This window comes from Lampetra planeri, chromosome 4, assembly GCF_965212315.1.
Source record: "Lampetra planeri chromosome 4, kcLamPlan1.2.h2, whole genome shotgun sequence".
Lineage (NCBI taxonomy): Eukaryota > Metazoa > Chordata > Hyperoartia > Petromyzontiformes > Petromyzontidae > Lampetra > Lampetra planeri.
In genome coordinates this window covers 19,387,640-19,404,132 of record NC_136110.1, presented here as the reverse complement: position 1 = coordinate 19,404,132, position 16,493 = coordinate 19,387,640, and the positions used below count along the sequence as shown (strand labels likewise).

The 16,493-nt window shown below is 49.4% G+C and overlaps 1 protein-coding gene across 1 annotated transcript; it reads right to left on the bottom strand.

Moving 5' to 3' along the window:
- Positions 1-455: 455 nt before the first annotated feature.
- On the bottom strand, positions 456-16,426 carry SLC35D4 (solute carrier family 35 member D4). Its single transcript, XM_078593430.1, has 16 exons — positions 16,371-16,426; positions 15,757-15,994; positions 14,133-14,179; positions 13,115-13,192; positions 12,501-12,582; positions 10,881-10,958; positions 10,183-10,208; positions 9,196-9,247; positions 8,278-8,326; positions 8,037-8,085; positions 6,554-6,589; positions 5,721-5,755; positions 4,995-5,064; positions 3,653-3,746; positions 2,691-2,755; positions 456-1,704 (listed from the first exon to the last, which is right to left on the bottom strand). The coding sequence occupies exons 2-16, from the start codon at positions 15,826-15,828 to the stop codon at positions 1,548-1,550; spliced, it is 990 nt and encodes a 329-aa protein (XP_078449556.1). The 5' UTR covers positions 15,829-15,994; positions 16,371-16,426; the 3' UTR covers positions 456-1,547.
- Between the last annotated feature and the right edge of the window lie 67 nt (positions 16,427-16,493).

Sequence of the window (16,493 nt, the reverse complement as noted above, 5' to 3'; positions counted from 1 at the left end):
TGTCTTTGCATTGACAGGCTGAATGTCTCACTAGCATATCCACCGTTGCAGTGGTTCTCTTACAATGACATGCTAATCTCTCGCAATACAATGGCCACCTCCACAGCCTCAGGGCGCCCTCCGATCTACATTTACATGCAAATACCATCTCTAGCCCCTCCCACTTACCCTTGGGCTACACATAAGACAATGGCCACCTCCACAGCTTTGGTGGTGCCCTACAGGCTAATCTCTCAATACAAAGGCCACTGCCCCAGCCTCTGTGGTTGGACCATCTCTAGCTCCACCCACCTACGTTGATGCACCCATCTCAGGCCTATATAAGACCTCGTCTCAGCAGCTTTCTCTCTCACCTGAAGACGAATGCTTGTGTTGCGATCGAAACGTCGTGAAATTTTTATTATTTTTCTATCTACGTGGCTTTACCGAAAGACCCATAGAATATGTATTCCTGCAGTCACAAAAGTTTTAAGTCAAGAAGTAATGAAGTAATCGTATTAGAGTGGAAAATGCCGCATGCCAAGATCGTGTTAAATCCCAAACCACGATTGGTGCCCCGCCCGCGTTACAACGACCTCACACCGCGACCGCATCTCATTCTCCCCCCCGTCCCCCATCATCAAAAATACTGTTTTATCAAATTATTATTTTCACGACTTTTCCAAAATATACTTTCAGAGATACCAACAGACCATGGCTACATAGAGTATAAAAAAAGTTAAAACGCTATACGCGTACAGTATATACTGTAGAAAAAAATAGTTTGTACATCCAGCACGTGCGGGAACTCCACGGCCCGGTGCCAAGCTGATAACCTGTGTGGCTCATTACACCAAGGTGTAAAAACCACGCCGATATTTCACCACTCGCTTCACCAATACACACTTCATTATGCAGATGTAGACAACCCGAGTTAGATTCCCGCTCATGGCTAACACCAGTGACGATTATCTGAAACCAGCCCTGGGCCTCCCCCCCTGTCGACTTGGGCTCAAATGAGTGCCTGGTGTGATGTGTAAACATTGCCACTGGGGAGAAAAAGGCGGCCGGGCGTGGTACTAGCCGCACCACTCCCTCACGTGCCGTGCTAGCTTTCATAGGTGCTCACTAACAGCACTTACCCTAACAATATGTTAAGGCTATGCAGGGGATCTTTGTCTTTTTGTATTTGTCTCTAGTAGTACTATTATTATTCATGGTTAAGTTTTGGTGGTGGTGGTGCCGTCAGCAGAGCATGCGGTTTGCGATTGGGCAGCTCCAGTTCAAATTCCGGTTGAGGGTCGTTGCGACCTTTCACCCCTGCAGGGTCGATGGACGGAATAAAACCAAAGTGGGAAGCCAACTGTGGTTTACATAGATGCACTGCTTCCTGCCATAGTAATGTCGACTGTTCACTGGCTCAGCGCTGTAAACAGGTGATCATCTCCCCCGCAATCATCTGAGCGGCTTTAGAATCGGCCGTTAATCTGGGACCTCCAACCAGGAGTGCGGAGTGACGGGCGGGTGCCTCCATTCCAGCCGCGCGCTCCTCTTCCCCCGTCTCCCCCTCACACGACTTTGCTGGTTCCTTGGCTTCCGATGCCGCTGGTGGCGAGCGACGCCTTCTGCTGGAGGGAGGAGCTGACCCCAAGGCTGTCGCTACCGCCCTCCTGCCACTTGTCGCCCAGCGTGAGCAGAACCTCGCTGACCAGGCCGAGCAGGAGGCTGGGGGGAAGAACACGTGGCGACTTTAGGGCAGAGCTGGGGAATCTACGGCACGTGGGCCGGACACGGCCTTGTGACGAAGGACGCCCGAGATTCCCAGTGGGCCTCGAGATCCTCGCGATGGCTGTGGGTTAACGTTGAGATGAGGCCAAGCCGACGCCTGACTGCATCGCTGTGTGGCAGACGTGGGGACCCGGGGGGGCCCAGGATTCAATTTCACAGGGCCCGTGCCCACACCAGGTGTGCGCCCACCTCATGACAGGGCCAGCTGACAACATTCACCCATCACTGCGAGCATCTTGAGAGGGGGGATATTTTCGACCTGCCAGTAATTGCTGTGTTTAAATAAAAAAAATTTGTGCAATCGGCCATTTATGCCATTTCAAGGGCCTCGTGCAGTGACAGAAGTGACTGCGGCGTACATCAGTGCGTGGCCCAGCAAAGTAATTTGAAAGTCACCCTCAACACCAACCAGTTGGAGGTGTCGTTGATGAGCAGTTTGCTTTATTGCGATGTTGTGATGTTCAAGCACATGGCCATAGCGCCCCCTCCAGTGACATAGCTGGGGTATAACCTCTTTTATGTGTAAGTATGTAAAACTTTTTATCTAGTGCTATTCACGCAAGGCCACACGGCGTTTTACAACACAATCCCAGTAATTAAAAATTTAAACCCTTAACATTAAAATTAAGAGGGAAAACAACCCGACACAGACGGATACGCAAGAGAAAGTAAATGTGCTTTCAGACGAGCCCTAAAAACCTGGACTGACGAAGCATCCCTAACGGACTGGGTCAAGACTGCAAGCTCTATCATCACCCATTGAGCCTTTATTGCACAAAATTTCAAGCGAACTTTAAGTCAGGATCATGGCTGCTACGCTCCCACCCACTTGTTTACCTATGATTATATTCTTGCATGTGGCAATTTGTTCAAAGGCCAATGTTGAGGCTCTGCTGCATAGATACTGAAGGTGTTGCGTTTACCAGATTCCCATCCACGTAGTCAGCGTGCTTTCAAACAGGACGATGGATAGGGCACACGCGTACATCTGGAACACAGGGCGGGGGGGTGGGAAAAGATGGTCACAGAGCAGATATCTCCTGCACCCGCACATGTGCAGCCAATTTTGTCAATCCACTGCTGGGTGCCGGCCTCCTCACGCCATGGTCTATTGACCATACTTCACCACGCCGAACAGTGCAGGTTGTTCGGGGTGGGGCGCACTAACGTGGCAGCATTGAATTACTTCGGATATTTCTGCACTGCCCTCTGCTGACCACCACTCCGCGGTCGACTGTGGCAGCCAAGCGTCCATTGTCACCCATCCAAGCACTATCCAGGCTCAACTTTGCTTCGCTTACAAGATCTGACAATACTGGGTGTGCATTCACAGGAAATGACAGTATCGTATTTCAAAGAGCCGTACCACGCATTCCCTCTGGGTAATGGGGCACGCCAAGGACGCTGGAGGGTTACCAAGTGCCATGCATTGTGGGAAACCGCGATACGCAAAGCATTCTGGGTAACGGGGCCCGCATGCATGCTGGGTATCAGCGGACGGACAAAGTAGAGTCATAAATAATGGGATGCCGACAAGGGGGCAATGCTGGATTGTCAGACGGGGGGAAGATGATGACTATGATGATGAGCCGCGCGAGGCTGGCAGGGAACCCCGCTCCCCCGCCAAGTTTCACGGCGAAACCGAAGCGCAAGAGGGAGACGGAGATAACGGTGGCACGGGGTTCAGCACAGGGAACAACGCACGAGAGCTCGTGCCCAGAGGAAGCGAAGACACACGTTGACCCTCAATATCCGGACCCGGAGCTGACACCCGTAGGATTCACGCGCACGGCCGGTTAAGGGTCACGCGCACGGCCGGTTAAGGGTCACGCGCTGTGTGCGCTGTGAGGGGACGCCGCTCCCCGGCGTCTCGCAACGAGCGTACCTTCCCCGCGAGCAGCCACATGGAGAAGTCGGCGGAAGAGATGCATGCCTTCAAGCGGTCTCCCGTCACCACAAACAGGAAGCCTAGGATCCCACTGGGGGTGATGGGGTCAGGGTCATGGTCAGGGTTCAAAGTCCTTGTCCGAGTGCCTCGCTTGCTCCAACGAGCTTGGGACAGTACTACTTTTCACTGGCAGCACGCAGCCAGTAGCAGCTATTCCACGTTAACTTAAAACATAGGTCAAATGTAGGAAATTCAACATTATTAGGGCAGGGGCCAGTCTCTACTATAGTGCTACAAGCCCACATATACTAGTACAGGTATACAGAATTTACCGCTAGAAATTGGTGCAATCTACAGCAGTGAAACACAGGTACAGGACAAGAAACATCAGTAGTTAACTGCTGCATACACGCGTCAGTGCCCGGAGGACAACAATCAATCTTCATCGGAATGACCACTCTTCGGTTAATGTACTTGCGGACTGATAACACACTCGCTAATAACGCTGCTCTCTCTCTCACCATCCGCCTTGGCCAATTCACTGCTGGATGAGGGCCTCCCCAATCTGCCACCACTCCCTCAAGTGCCGTGCTAGCTTTCATAATTGCTCACCAAGAGCACTTGCCCTAACAATATGTTAAGGCTATATAGGGGATCTTTTTGTATTTGTCTCGAGTAGTAATATTATTAGTGGTGGTTGAGTTTTGGTGATGGTGCCGTCAGCAAAGTATGCGATTTGCGATTGGACAGCTCCAGTTAAAATTCCGGTTGAGGGTCGTTGCGACCTTTCACCCCTGCAGGGTCGATGGACGGAATAAAACCAAAGTGGGAAGCCAACTGTGGTTTACATAGAGGCACTGCTCCCTGCCATAGTAATGTTGACTGTTCACTGGCTCAGCGCTGTAAACAGGTGATCATCTCCCCCGCAATCATCAGAGCGGCTTTAGAATCGGCCGTTAATCTGGGACCTCCAACCAGGAGTGTGGCGCGACGGGCGGGTGCCTCCATTCCAGCCGCGCGCTCCTCTTCCCCCGTCTTCCCCTTCCCTCACACGACTTTGCTGGTTCCTTGGCTCTCTCTCACCATCTGCCTTGGCCAAATCACTGCTGGATGAGGGCCTCCCTCATCTGCCACCACCTAACATTGCTCAAGAAATAAGATAAAATAAAATATGTATAAAACAGGCGACGAATGCGAGTTGGCTCATTATTGGTGCTTCGCGCACCACGGCCAGCACAACATCACCTTCAAGTGTTTTGTTGAATGCTGCAGGACTACAGCGTGACCACTGCCATGGTGGCGATGGGAGGAGACGTCACAGCGAGCAGACGAGCATTACCTGGCCAGGCATCCCGTGTGGAAGCGGTAGAAGTAGAGGAATGGAAACTCGGCCACTCCGAGCAGGTCACCTGGAGCAGAGGGATACGCGTGACACGATTGTCGCATGTCTGTGGTGCACCACTGATTTGTCGCGTGCCACGGGAGTCATGTGTGAGCCATGGGATGCGCGCATCGATTTGTAAGTAAGGTGTGGGTCACCCATCGTGTGCATCACATGTCAAGTGTGTGACTTTACCGAAAGAACCAAGAAGATTAATCCCTGCAGTCATGAAAGCTTTAAATCGAAATTTAACCGCCACTACGGGGTGGGATTCCACAAAACTTTAAGAGCATTCAACAAACTACGGAATAAGAAGGCTCAGCTAATCGAGTCTCTCACCTTTCTGAAGAGATGCCGCGACTCTAAGCTTAAATATACGCTCCAAGCGTGGTGGTGTTTCATTCAGACGCTCTCTCCCCGACAGACCTGGTCTTCACCTGAGGACGGCTGCTTGCGTTGTGGCCGAAACGTCGTGAGAATAATTTTATTATGTTTTATTTTTATTATTTTATTATTTCCCTTCTTCGTGACTTTACCGAAAGAACCAAGAAGATGAATCCCTGCAGTCACGAAAGCTTTAAATCGAAATGTCAAGTGTTTGCGGAACACGTGCGTCATGCGTGTGTCACACGTGCTTCACGCGTGTTACAGGGGCACCGACTCGACTGCGCTCCTCACACTCACCAAGCGGATGCGACGACGGCAGCAAAGCCACAACGCTAACAGAACCACACACGGAAGAGCGCTCGTTAGTGCCACGTCCGTCACGGCCACCGCCACTCGCTCAAAATAAGGTCAACTGCTTGAACGCAGTTGACCTCCATTCGTCTAATCAAGCGACCGCCATACACTTGCGTGGCGATATTCTCAAAATCACCGCCGCGAGAGAACTCGCCGTGTTCATTTCCATGTACGGTACACCAACGACAAGCCGTGCCCATCCCGTCATCCACAGAAAGAGGGATGAGGGGACAAAGACGACCGCTGACCCATATTTTAACCCGCGACCTGATTGCGAGTTTAATCACAGCGTCACCCATGGCAGACGTTTGAAAATTGCCAGTCGTGCGGTCGGTCAACACCTGACACATGGGCTTTGTCTTGTGAACTCATGCCAGCGGGGCCTTCGACACTTCACGCGGGGGCTCAAAGTACACCTCGCCTGGCACGGGGGTGCCGTGGTGATGTCACCGTCACTTGGTGGCAAACGGTGGTTCTTGCACTGGTGTAAATACGAGCGGGACCGAAAGATATGCTCCTTGCCAATTCCCCCCCACGATGCAATAAATTGTCACCATTCAGGGTCACAATTTACTGCATCTTTCGTGCGAAGTTAAGCGGCCACGTGAGCCCATTACAGCACACAAATAAAAAACCATTGATTCTCACACACGTCATTTGATGCATGCAACAAGAGTGGTAATAACTGATGTTAATTAATAATCGATACATCACTATAGTATTAGTTGGTGTCTTTAAGATACGTGCATTGCAAATTATCCAGTTGGAGATCGTACCTGACAATGTAGTTTAAATACTGCTGATCCAGCTCACTGCAATCACACACACACACACACATAAATGTGTATACACGCATACACATACATACACAAAGATCCCCCGTATAGCCTGTAACAGACTGTGAAGGCTGGCCATGGCACACGAGGGGGTGGTTGGCCAACACCACGAACCTGTCCGCCTTTGTCTCCCCAGTCGTAATGTTTAGACACCACACCAGGTACTAATTTGAGGCCGAGTCGACCTTGGGGAGGCCCATAACCAGTTTAGATAATCGTCACTGGTGTTGGCCGTGAGTGGAAATCCAACTCGGGTCGCCGGGTTCGTAACGCAACGTGCTAACCGCTGCACGACCGCTGCACGACCGCTCCCCACACAAACATACGTTGACGTGCGCGTATTCACGTGCGCACACTTTTACCAACACACTCTCCTTTTCCTAAAATGCGCAAGGATACTTGTTTATCTCAGAAATTAAACAATATTTAATTGACCGAAATGACAAAAGTGTTTATCTAAACAAACTCAAGACCGGTTTTAAATAAATTCTCATTAGCAGATTGCAGCCTATTACATCAATGCCAATTACATTATATAATGTACATTACATTATAGACTGCCAGTACGCTCACTCAGTTTAATAACCATTACTAAAGTCTACAATATAGACTGCCAATACGCTCACCAGCTTAAAAACCAGGCTACAGTCTACATTATAGACTGCCAGTATGCTCACCGAGGTTAAGAACCAGGCTACAGTCTACATTATAAACTGCCAGTACACTCACTCAGCTTAATACCATTGCTACATATTCTACATATTTACAGAAAGAACCAAGAACGTGAATCCCTGCAGTCACGAAAGCATTAAACCATTGCTACAGTCTACATTATAGACTGCCAGTAGACTCACTCGGATTTAGAACCAGGCTACAGTCTACATTAGTGTTTGTTTTTTAACTTAATTTTTATTATTTTTATTCACTTTATTTTTAGCATTATTTTTCTACCTACGTGACTTTACCGAAAGAACCAAAGAATATGAATTCCTGCAGTCACGAAAGTTTTAAGTCAAAATAAAAAGGATAACCACTGTTAACGTCCCACGCCGTGGTACTAATTTTTACCAAACCTCAAGGAATGACGGGCGGAGTTGGCCCTCTTACTGAGACTTGAAATCTCAATAATACTGACTCGAGGCTGCAGGCCCTGACCACCGCACCGCCGGGACGGGTCTCTGCCCCGTACAATTGTTGGCCACGTTCACACCAACTCAAGTTTGGCTGCGATTCCATTCATCCAGTGGCGTAGCTACCGAGAGCGCAGGCGGTGAAACTGCACTGGAGCTCCTTGGGCCAGAGGGCCCCCCCCCCCAGGGCGCGGGCTACGAAGCGGAGGAGAAATGGGATGGGTGGGCCCCATTGCATTCCTTGAACCGGTGCCCATGCAGACCACGCTACGAGGCCACCGCATCCGTCGTACCTCAGTGACTGGCTCTTGCTGTGCTCATAGGAGAAGGCTTTGTAGATCCCTGTCCGGAACACACAATGCGGGGGTGGGGGTGCAAAACCCAAATTCAAACAGAGCCAGGATTTCGGGGGCCGCCACCGCCGAGGTCCTGGAACGTCGGAGAGCCAGGCCTGGCGGTGGTGACCTCTCGACCGGGTTGCAAGTGCAGTGCTCGCGTTTGAAGAAGAGGCATGGGTCGGGTGGAGGTGCTCACCGGCGCATACGAAGTGCAGCAATGCCCACACGTAGCCGCCGGGGTCAAACTGCAATGGCACGGCGACACGGGTAGGGGGGGGGTGAAGTCTCGCTGGCAGAAGGACAACAGGGCACAGACCCAGATGTTCGTGGTGATGATGTAGAAGTAAAGCTAACTAACTATTTATATTTTGCCAGATAAGGCCCACGGAGTTATAAAGTTCTTTTTCAGAAGCGACCTGGCCATAAATGATAGCTCAACGAAGTGGCTTATCATGTGAAAATTTAAAGCAACCAAATATACTCTAAAATGCATTTTTGTAAATGTGGAGGGAAAAACCAGAGGACCCGGAGAGAAATTCACAGAACCACGGGGAGAGAGACACACAAACTCAAAATACGCAGTAGGCGTCAGGGTCTGGATTGAACGCACGACCCTTCTGCATACCAGGCAAGGTAGTTAACATCTTGCCATCTGGGTAGTGAGAGCTCAACTGTAAATCGAAAGGGTAAACAGCTCATCATTAACCACCACCATCATCATGATCCCTCCGGGGTGAGTAAAAACGAGCACTACTTCTTGGGAAGTGATGACCGATAATCGTGCAACGAATGGCCCCCGCCACAGGCATGTGGGATTTCTCTGACCGACCTCAGGGCTGCCCAGTGAGCAGAGTGCTTTGAACACCGAATCTCAGAGGCGCTCGTGCAGTGAGGGCACAGACAGGAGGTAAGCAGCATAGTCAGTGGCCCCCTAGGTCAGTCACATTAAGCTGCTCGACAATGTTGATGGTTGTGAGTACGGGTGCAGCACTGGCTGGGTGTGCAGTACTGCATGTGGATGCAGTGCCGCGGTGTGGGTGCGCAGCGGCGTTGTGTGGGAGTGCAGCAGCGGTGTAAGTGCAGCTCTGTGCAAGTGTGGCAGTGATGTACGTACCTGCACATCGCAGAACAGCAGACCTCCTGAGGACAGGGTTATCAACAGCAGGCTGCAAACACAAACCCGCACACGCAGGTCCCTGTAGAGGCGTATGGACTGTTGGGGCAACTGCTGTGAAGGCCTGCTTGGTAAATGAGGTGGTTCTTGCAGAACCAGCCCTGCTTGCCTATTTCTTCCCAGTGTTGATGCTTATACATGACATCAGGTGCTGAATTAAGCCTTAATGAACTTAGAAGGGGCCAGGGCGAGATCAGATGTGACTCACCACTGACGTCATCTGTGGCTGGAAGCTGCAGTCAGCTTGCCGGGTTGCACCACCGTTCTACCCAATTTAATAAAAATGCAATAAAGGGTCAGTGTCCCCTGAGCAGCACACATCAAAGACAAAGATCCCCCGTATAGCCTAAACAGACTATTGGAGCAAGTGCTGTTGGCGAGCACCTATGAAGGCCGGCATGGTACACGAGGGGTTGGGTGGCTAGCACCACGTCCAACCGCCTTTGTCTCCCTATTGGCGATGATTTTACACACTGCACTAGGAACTCATTTGAGGCTGAGTCGACTTAGGGGAGGCCCCTGACAGGTTCAGATATTCGTCACTGGTGTTGGCCGTCAACGGGAATCAAACTCGGGTCGCCGGGTTCGTAGCGCAGCGCGCTAACCGTTGCATTACCGCACAAATGCACGCACGCGAACACACACACGTGTACATGCACGCACACACGTGTACATGGACGCACACACAGGAAAGCACTTGAAGCAGGAGACGGATTGTGGCATCACAGGACTGAATGAATGGTGACAGCGTGGGGATGCCTTCATCCAGCAGTGGATAAATCAAGGTTGCCGATAGTGATCTATTAATGCAGTGAAGAACCCAGTTTATGATGAAAATCGCATCGAATGAGTCGTCCAAGTATGGTAAAGAATTTTTGTTTCATCCAAAACACACAAAGCCACCCGCATCAAACCTTGTCCACTCACCTCGTTAGTCTAACTAGAGGGATTTTCTGTGAAGACAATGAGAGAATTCAAATACGGCACGTATTAAAATAAGGCACATGAAGCGCCTTGCTCCGGGCGCTTTATACATTCCGTGAAAAAAATAGATATGGTGATATTAGTCCTTTCGTTTTTACAGCAGGTGAACCTAGAGCCACTCATAATGAAAAATAAAATCCCTGAAAGGGACAGCCAAGCCCAGGGATTGAACCCAGAAGCTCAAAATGTGCTGGCTCAACACTCTTGCACTGGGCCCTTTAGGGTAGGGTTTCTCACCACTGCAGTCCTCGCAGCCCACCAAAGACGGTCACTGCATCGCGCGCTTTCAGTTGCGCTTCTACAGCCGTCTGGAATTCTCTTCCTTACGATATTAGGAAGCCACTGGAGCCTATGCACTTTCAAATCATCATCATCTAGAATTAAAACTAATTTCTTTAGAACTGCTTTTTCGTGCTTAGTTTGTTGACCTTCCCCCGCACCTCCAATTAGCACGATTAGGTAAGTACGGTGCAAAAGAAGTTCAACATAAAAACATACGTGGTACACATTTCTGAGTTCACCGATTTACTCAAAGGTCGAATAACAAGACCACAGTGCGCGGTGACACACGGCGCGCGCACACGATGACCGCAGGGTCGCGTTCCATTTGACGTGGAGGGAGCGGCTGCGCAGGCGCTCACCTCTCTGCACAGCACGGCGGAGCACAGGCACAGCACCACCTCCGACGCGTTCTGTAGCAGCAGGAAGGTGGGCACCGGCTGGGAAACGGTGGCACGTGGGGGGGGGGGGGGAAGAAACGCATCACTCAAGTCTCGATCCGAACACGTTCGTTCTCGAGTAGCACGGGACACACAGGGAAACTTGTAAACGCTGTTTATTTTCCTCCCCGCCCAAAAGATGTATGAATAATGTTAGTGGCATTTCTCATTTTTGGTCTGGCATGCACTGCGTCTCGTCTCTTCCATCTGCCAACTGTGAGGTCTTTTCGGAGCCATTAGCCTGAATGTTGACGTCAGCATTTAATGTGCTTTGCAGGTATTGTATGTACATATAAAACAATTAATTCTTACAGATTAATCAACTCGCACTGAATGTGTGATGATGCATTTTAATCCACGAATTGTTGCACATCAAGTGTTTGAGTGCATGTATCGTGTGCGCTTATGTGCACTGCAGTTTATACAGGGTGTCCAAAAAAGAATAAACCAAAAATAAAGTTGAATAGTTGTATTGCTATTCGAGATACTGGCGTAAATTTGATATGAATATATGCATTAGACTTATACGTTTTAGCTTATTGTGAATATTGATTGCTACTTTCTGCTTCAAGAGAAACCGCCAGTTCACCCGACTTAACACCATTAGCTATTTATCTCTGGGGTTTGTCAAAAAGTAAAGTCTACGCTAGCAAACCAAGGGACCTTGAATAACTTAAACATCGTATTGCTGATGCTACTGTGGCATCAGCCATCCCTACAGCTGTGTTGGAAAATGTTTCTCAGAGTTTGAACGCCAAATTAGATTGATTATAGTGAATTATGGACCGCATGTAGAAGTTTATTAATAATTCTAGAATATCTAATCAATACTACAAAACTCTAAAACGAATAAATCATGTCAGCATCTCGAAAAACAATAAAACTATTCAACGTTCTTTTCGATATATTCATTTTCGGACACCCCGTACGTATGGAGTGTGTTTGTGTACCCGCTGTTGTGTTGGCACGGTGGGGAGCGCTGGTGGTAACACCTGCCAGTCACCTCAGCGAGTTAACCCAAAACACCTGGGTCTGTCCCATGACCTGCCAACAATATAGCCTTCTACACATGTCCTTAAAATGCACCTAGCCTAGCACAGGTGCTGTGTTGGCATCACCATGATTTTGTGGTGAACGGCGGCTGTTGTTGTTTGCGTATTGCAGTACATACATGGAGCGTTGTGTGTCCACTGCTGTGCGTGTTATTGGTAGTGAGTGGTGGTGTAGCAGTTAGCGCTGCGCTATGAACTCAGCGGCCCGAGTTCAATTCCTGCTCATGGCCAACACCGATGACGATTATCTGAACCGGTCATGGGCCTTCCCTAGGTCGACTCAGCCTCAAATGAGTACCTGGTGCGGTGTGTAGTAAACTTCGCCACTGGGGAGACAAAGGTGGCCAGGCATGGTACTGGCCACCCACCCCCTCTCGTGTGCCGTCCTGGCCTTCATAGGAACTCGCTAACAGCACTTGTATGTTAAGTCAATACGGGGGTTCTTTGTCTTTGTTTTGTCTGCTGTTATGCGTGTGGTCTCGTCTCTCACCAGCAGTGACAGCGCTCGGGACCCGGCGTAAATCACAGCCACGTAGAGGAGGGCTCCAGGAAACCATGACACCACCACGGTCCTTCACAAACAACCACCACAAGTACTTATTACAGCAGACAGCGACAATTACTATTATTATCCACTGTTGGAACATCACCATTCTCCGGCCTCGTGGAGCAGTGGCCAGAGTACTCGACTCGCTATTAGGTCGTGAATTCGAATCCTGGTTGGTGGTCGAATCAGCCAAGAATCACAATTCTTGTGGGATTGATAATATAAGGGCTATTTTGTGGAATATTTCACCGCTGGCATCAGGCCCTCGACAGAGCTGAGAGCTACCCCAACGCTCGTTTGGGCAGATAGACACGAAGCCACTACAAGAATAGTTGTCAAATAGATTTTATACTCTTAGTTTGAAATAAAAATTAATTTTAATTTCATATTTTACCCACGTGACTTTACCGAAAAAACTAAGAGTATGAATCCTTGCAGTCACGAAAGCTTCAAATATAGAAACAGATTTTCATTTGTATTTTATACATTTAGGTGAGAGATGAGGCCTCCAACTCGACGGTCTACTCTGGTGAATGGTGGAAGCCACATCGGCTCACCCCGATAGAGTAGATAGCTCCAAGCAGCCCAGCCGCCAGCCCACATGCAGCAGCAGCCCCCCGATCAGCGTCTGCCACCTGCACGAAAGGCACGGGACACATCATTCACTGTGGCTCTTTGTCAAGGTCAAGAGGTCATGACCGTAATGCTACTTAACCTTCTTTGACAGATGCCACATCCGCTATAGAGTCAATATCTAAACATGACTATGTGTTTTTGTTAAGTCTCATTTCTACCATCCCTTTTACAAGATATGCTAACAAAAAAAATATTTTTATTTTACCAGGTGAGGCCCAGTGAGATATACAACCCTGTTTCAGCAGCAACCTGGCCGCAAACATGGAAATTTATACCAAATACTTTAAACGCATGTTTATAAATGTGGAGGGAAAAACCGAAGGACACGTAGAAAAATCCACGTGACCACGGGGATAATGTGCAAACTCCAAATATAAAGGCATCAGGGTCAGGATCAAACTCACAACCTTCTCCATACCAGGCGAGGCAGATCATGTGCAGGTGACATATCCTCGAAGGACCATTGTGACAGTTGTATCGCATAATTAGGCTTTAGGTCTTGCCCTTGCTACACCCATCACAGCCTTCAAAAGCACCACTCTCTTTTGGTCTCATCCCAGCATTTGGCTTATTTTTTCCATCGTGAAAGTCGTTAAAGTCCTTCAATAACCATTCTAGTCTCATCACCACCAGCTGGCTCTAGGTTTTCACCTTAGTCACGATATTCTGGGTTCCACTCCAATGCCTGGCTGTGTGACCTGCCACCCTGCTACATCCTGCACACGTGCCACCCCAGCCATCCCAACTGTCTCTTTATCATTGTCTACAATGCCGTGTTGTCACGTTTCATTCGAAACGTACAGGTTGCTAATAACTTCTGCACGTGCAATGTCTATCATCCTCAACTCTTCTGAGGTAAGCTGAGGTTAGGACCCGTTGCCAAAATGCTGCCAACTTGGCAGCAAAAATGCTGCCAACTTGGCAGCTTCCTTCACTCACCCTTGGAAGAGCGTTGGGTAGGTGAACTTCAAGACGGAGAGGACATACTGCAAACAGAACACAGCACTACGTTAGACTGGGTGTTGCATTTTTACAGCATTTGACCTACGATTATGACCATCACGATCATCACCATCACGATTATGACCATCACGATCATCATGATCATCATCACGATTATGACCATCACGATCATCACCATCACGATCATCATGATCATCATCACGATTATGACCATCACGATCATCACCATCACGATTATGACCATCACGATCATAGATCTGCCAATTAAAATGCCAGTTGTGGAGACCTATGGAGCCCATCATCTTTTTGGGGCAACAAAAATTGCATGCAAAGTGAACAGTGTGGCCTGTGTCGTGCATTATTGGCATCGGGCATTTGAATGTGTAATGTGTGCGATTTGTACCTTTGGCAACGTAGATGATCTCACTTTCCGGTAATAAACCGGCTCAGTCAATCACTGTGTGTTAGTTCATGTGTTGTACAATTTCCAGTGGAAAACACTGTACTGGTGATCACTTATCTGGTTGGCCGTAGCCGCAGTCGAAATTTAAAACAATGCAAAACTCGCTCGGTACTGACCATTTCGAAGACTAACTACTATGCTTATCCCTATGGAGGTGCCCGAGCTGCAAACCAGCAATGTGGAGGCTGCCCAGCCAGCATGAATCAAGGTGATCAGGATATTACAGTAAAGCAAGTTGGCTCGCAAGCCCCCACATACTCTTGAATTGAACACGATGTAGGGAAGTTAGGATGTTGTCAGGAGCCAGATTCAGCAGGGGGAGGGGGTTGCTTCACCCATAGCTGTCAACCCCTTATCAGTGCCTACCTCATTACAGACCAATTCAGACCTTATTGGAAGCATGCAAGACAGCCAGGAGTGGTGAGTTTATGTTCTGCACTGCCATCTGCCGTCGAACACGGAGCACACGGAGACCTCGCAGGCGCCTATAACATCAACAACAAACTATTTAAACACGTGTAGGCTTTCGCGACCAATATCATCCATAATATAGGGGCTTTTTTGGGGTTAGATCGCGTAAGTGTGTCGTTAAACCCGCCACCACCCGACAAAGACAATTTTTTGTTTAACAGGTATGCCTATACAGGTCACCATATGTCAACGGGGATTACCTGTACGCATACAAGTGCATGCATATAATGTACGTTGATTAACATACGTATAACCCAACCGGCAATGGATACCCATTGAAATGTATATGCATTTACGCCCCCCCCCCCCCACCTTGCACACATCTATCCCTCTATTTAAAGAACAAAACAGGAGGAATTCTCCACAAATCTGGCTGTCCGCCTGATGATGCCGGTTGTAATTACTGGCGAAACGTCGTGCTCAAGTTCATTTATTAGGTATAGCCCTGTGAGCCATTCGGCTCTTGAATCAGATTATAAATGATTGTAAATGTTGTGGATTTTCTTTCAAACATACCGGTGTGCTGTGAACCCCTTACTAATGGTCTGTTGAGGGTGGTGGAGGGTTTAACGACACTTTTAGATAGTTTACGCGATCTAAACCCCCCAAAAAACCCAACCTATATGATGAACGACAAACAACCCCGACCCGGGCGGCGTTCCAAACCTTGTTCGTGAGGATCGAGGCCACGTAGAGGGAGCACAGCAGGAGAGCGGTCGCCAGGTGCCTCCACTGCATCCAAGCGGCCGTGTCACGGACACGCGATGGGGCGGCTCGCTGCTCGTGGCGGCGTGAGAAGCTCTGCCGGGGAATGGATCGCGAGGCTCGGGGAGGCGTGGGAGGCTCTGTCGGGGACTGGATCACCGCCGTGCGCTCCGCGTACGACGGAATGCATGGGCGGCCCCTTCAAAACAAAACACGTGGCTTTCACGTGGCGCGTGACGTCACATACCCTCCACTCCCCCCCTCCACCTCCCCCCCCTCCACCCCCCCTCCACCTCTCCCCCTCCACCTCCCCCCCTCCACCCCCCCTCCACCCCCCCCCTCCACCTCCCCCCCCTCTACCTCCCCCCACTTCACCCCTCCACACGCGGGCGTTTGACCTCTGACCCGCGGATTTTTTTGTGTTTTCACAATTTAAAAAAATATATATAACCAGTTTATAATCACTTTTGAAGGGATACTTTTGTCTCTCTTCTTTTTACAAGAATAAATAATAACAAATGTCTCTTGTCGATAAAAAAAAATTGTTCGAGAATAAATAATCACCCCCCACCCACCGCCATTTGTTTGGGTCACGCCGTCGCCTCGCGCGCCCACGCTTCCGCTTCGTGAGGAATCGATTCCAAGCACGCGATCGCGCGAGGCGAGTATTCTATTAGCGATTCCCAAGTTGTTTTGTG

What these genes read in the sequence shown, in the direction of transcription:
- SLC35D4 (XM_078593430.1), bottom strand. Translation starts at nt 15,828, where the DNA reads ATGCAGTGGAGGCACCTGGCGACCGCTCTCCTGCTGTGCTCCCTCTAC. An exon ending in CCTCGATCCTCACGAACAAG is followed by an intron (nt 14,180 to 15,756) that starts GTTTGGAACGCC and finishes TTCTGTTTGCAG; the next exon opens with TATGTCCTCTCCGTCTTGAA. An exon ending in TATTTAAACTACATTGTCAG is followed by an intron (nt 5,756 to 6,553) that starts GTACGATCTCCA and finishes TGGTTCTGTTAG; the next exon opens with CGTTGTGGCTTTGCTGCCGT.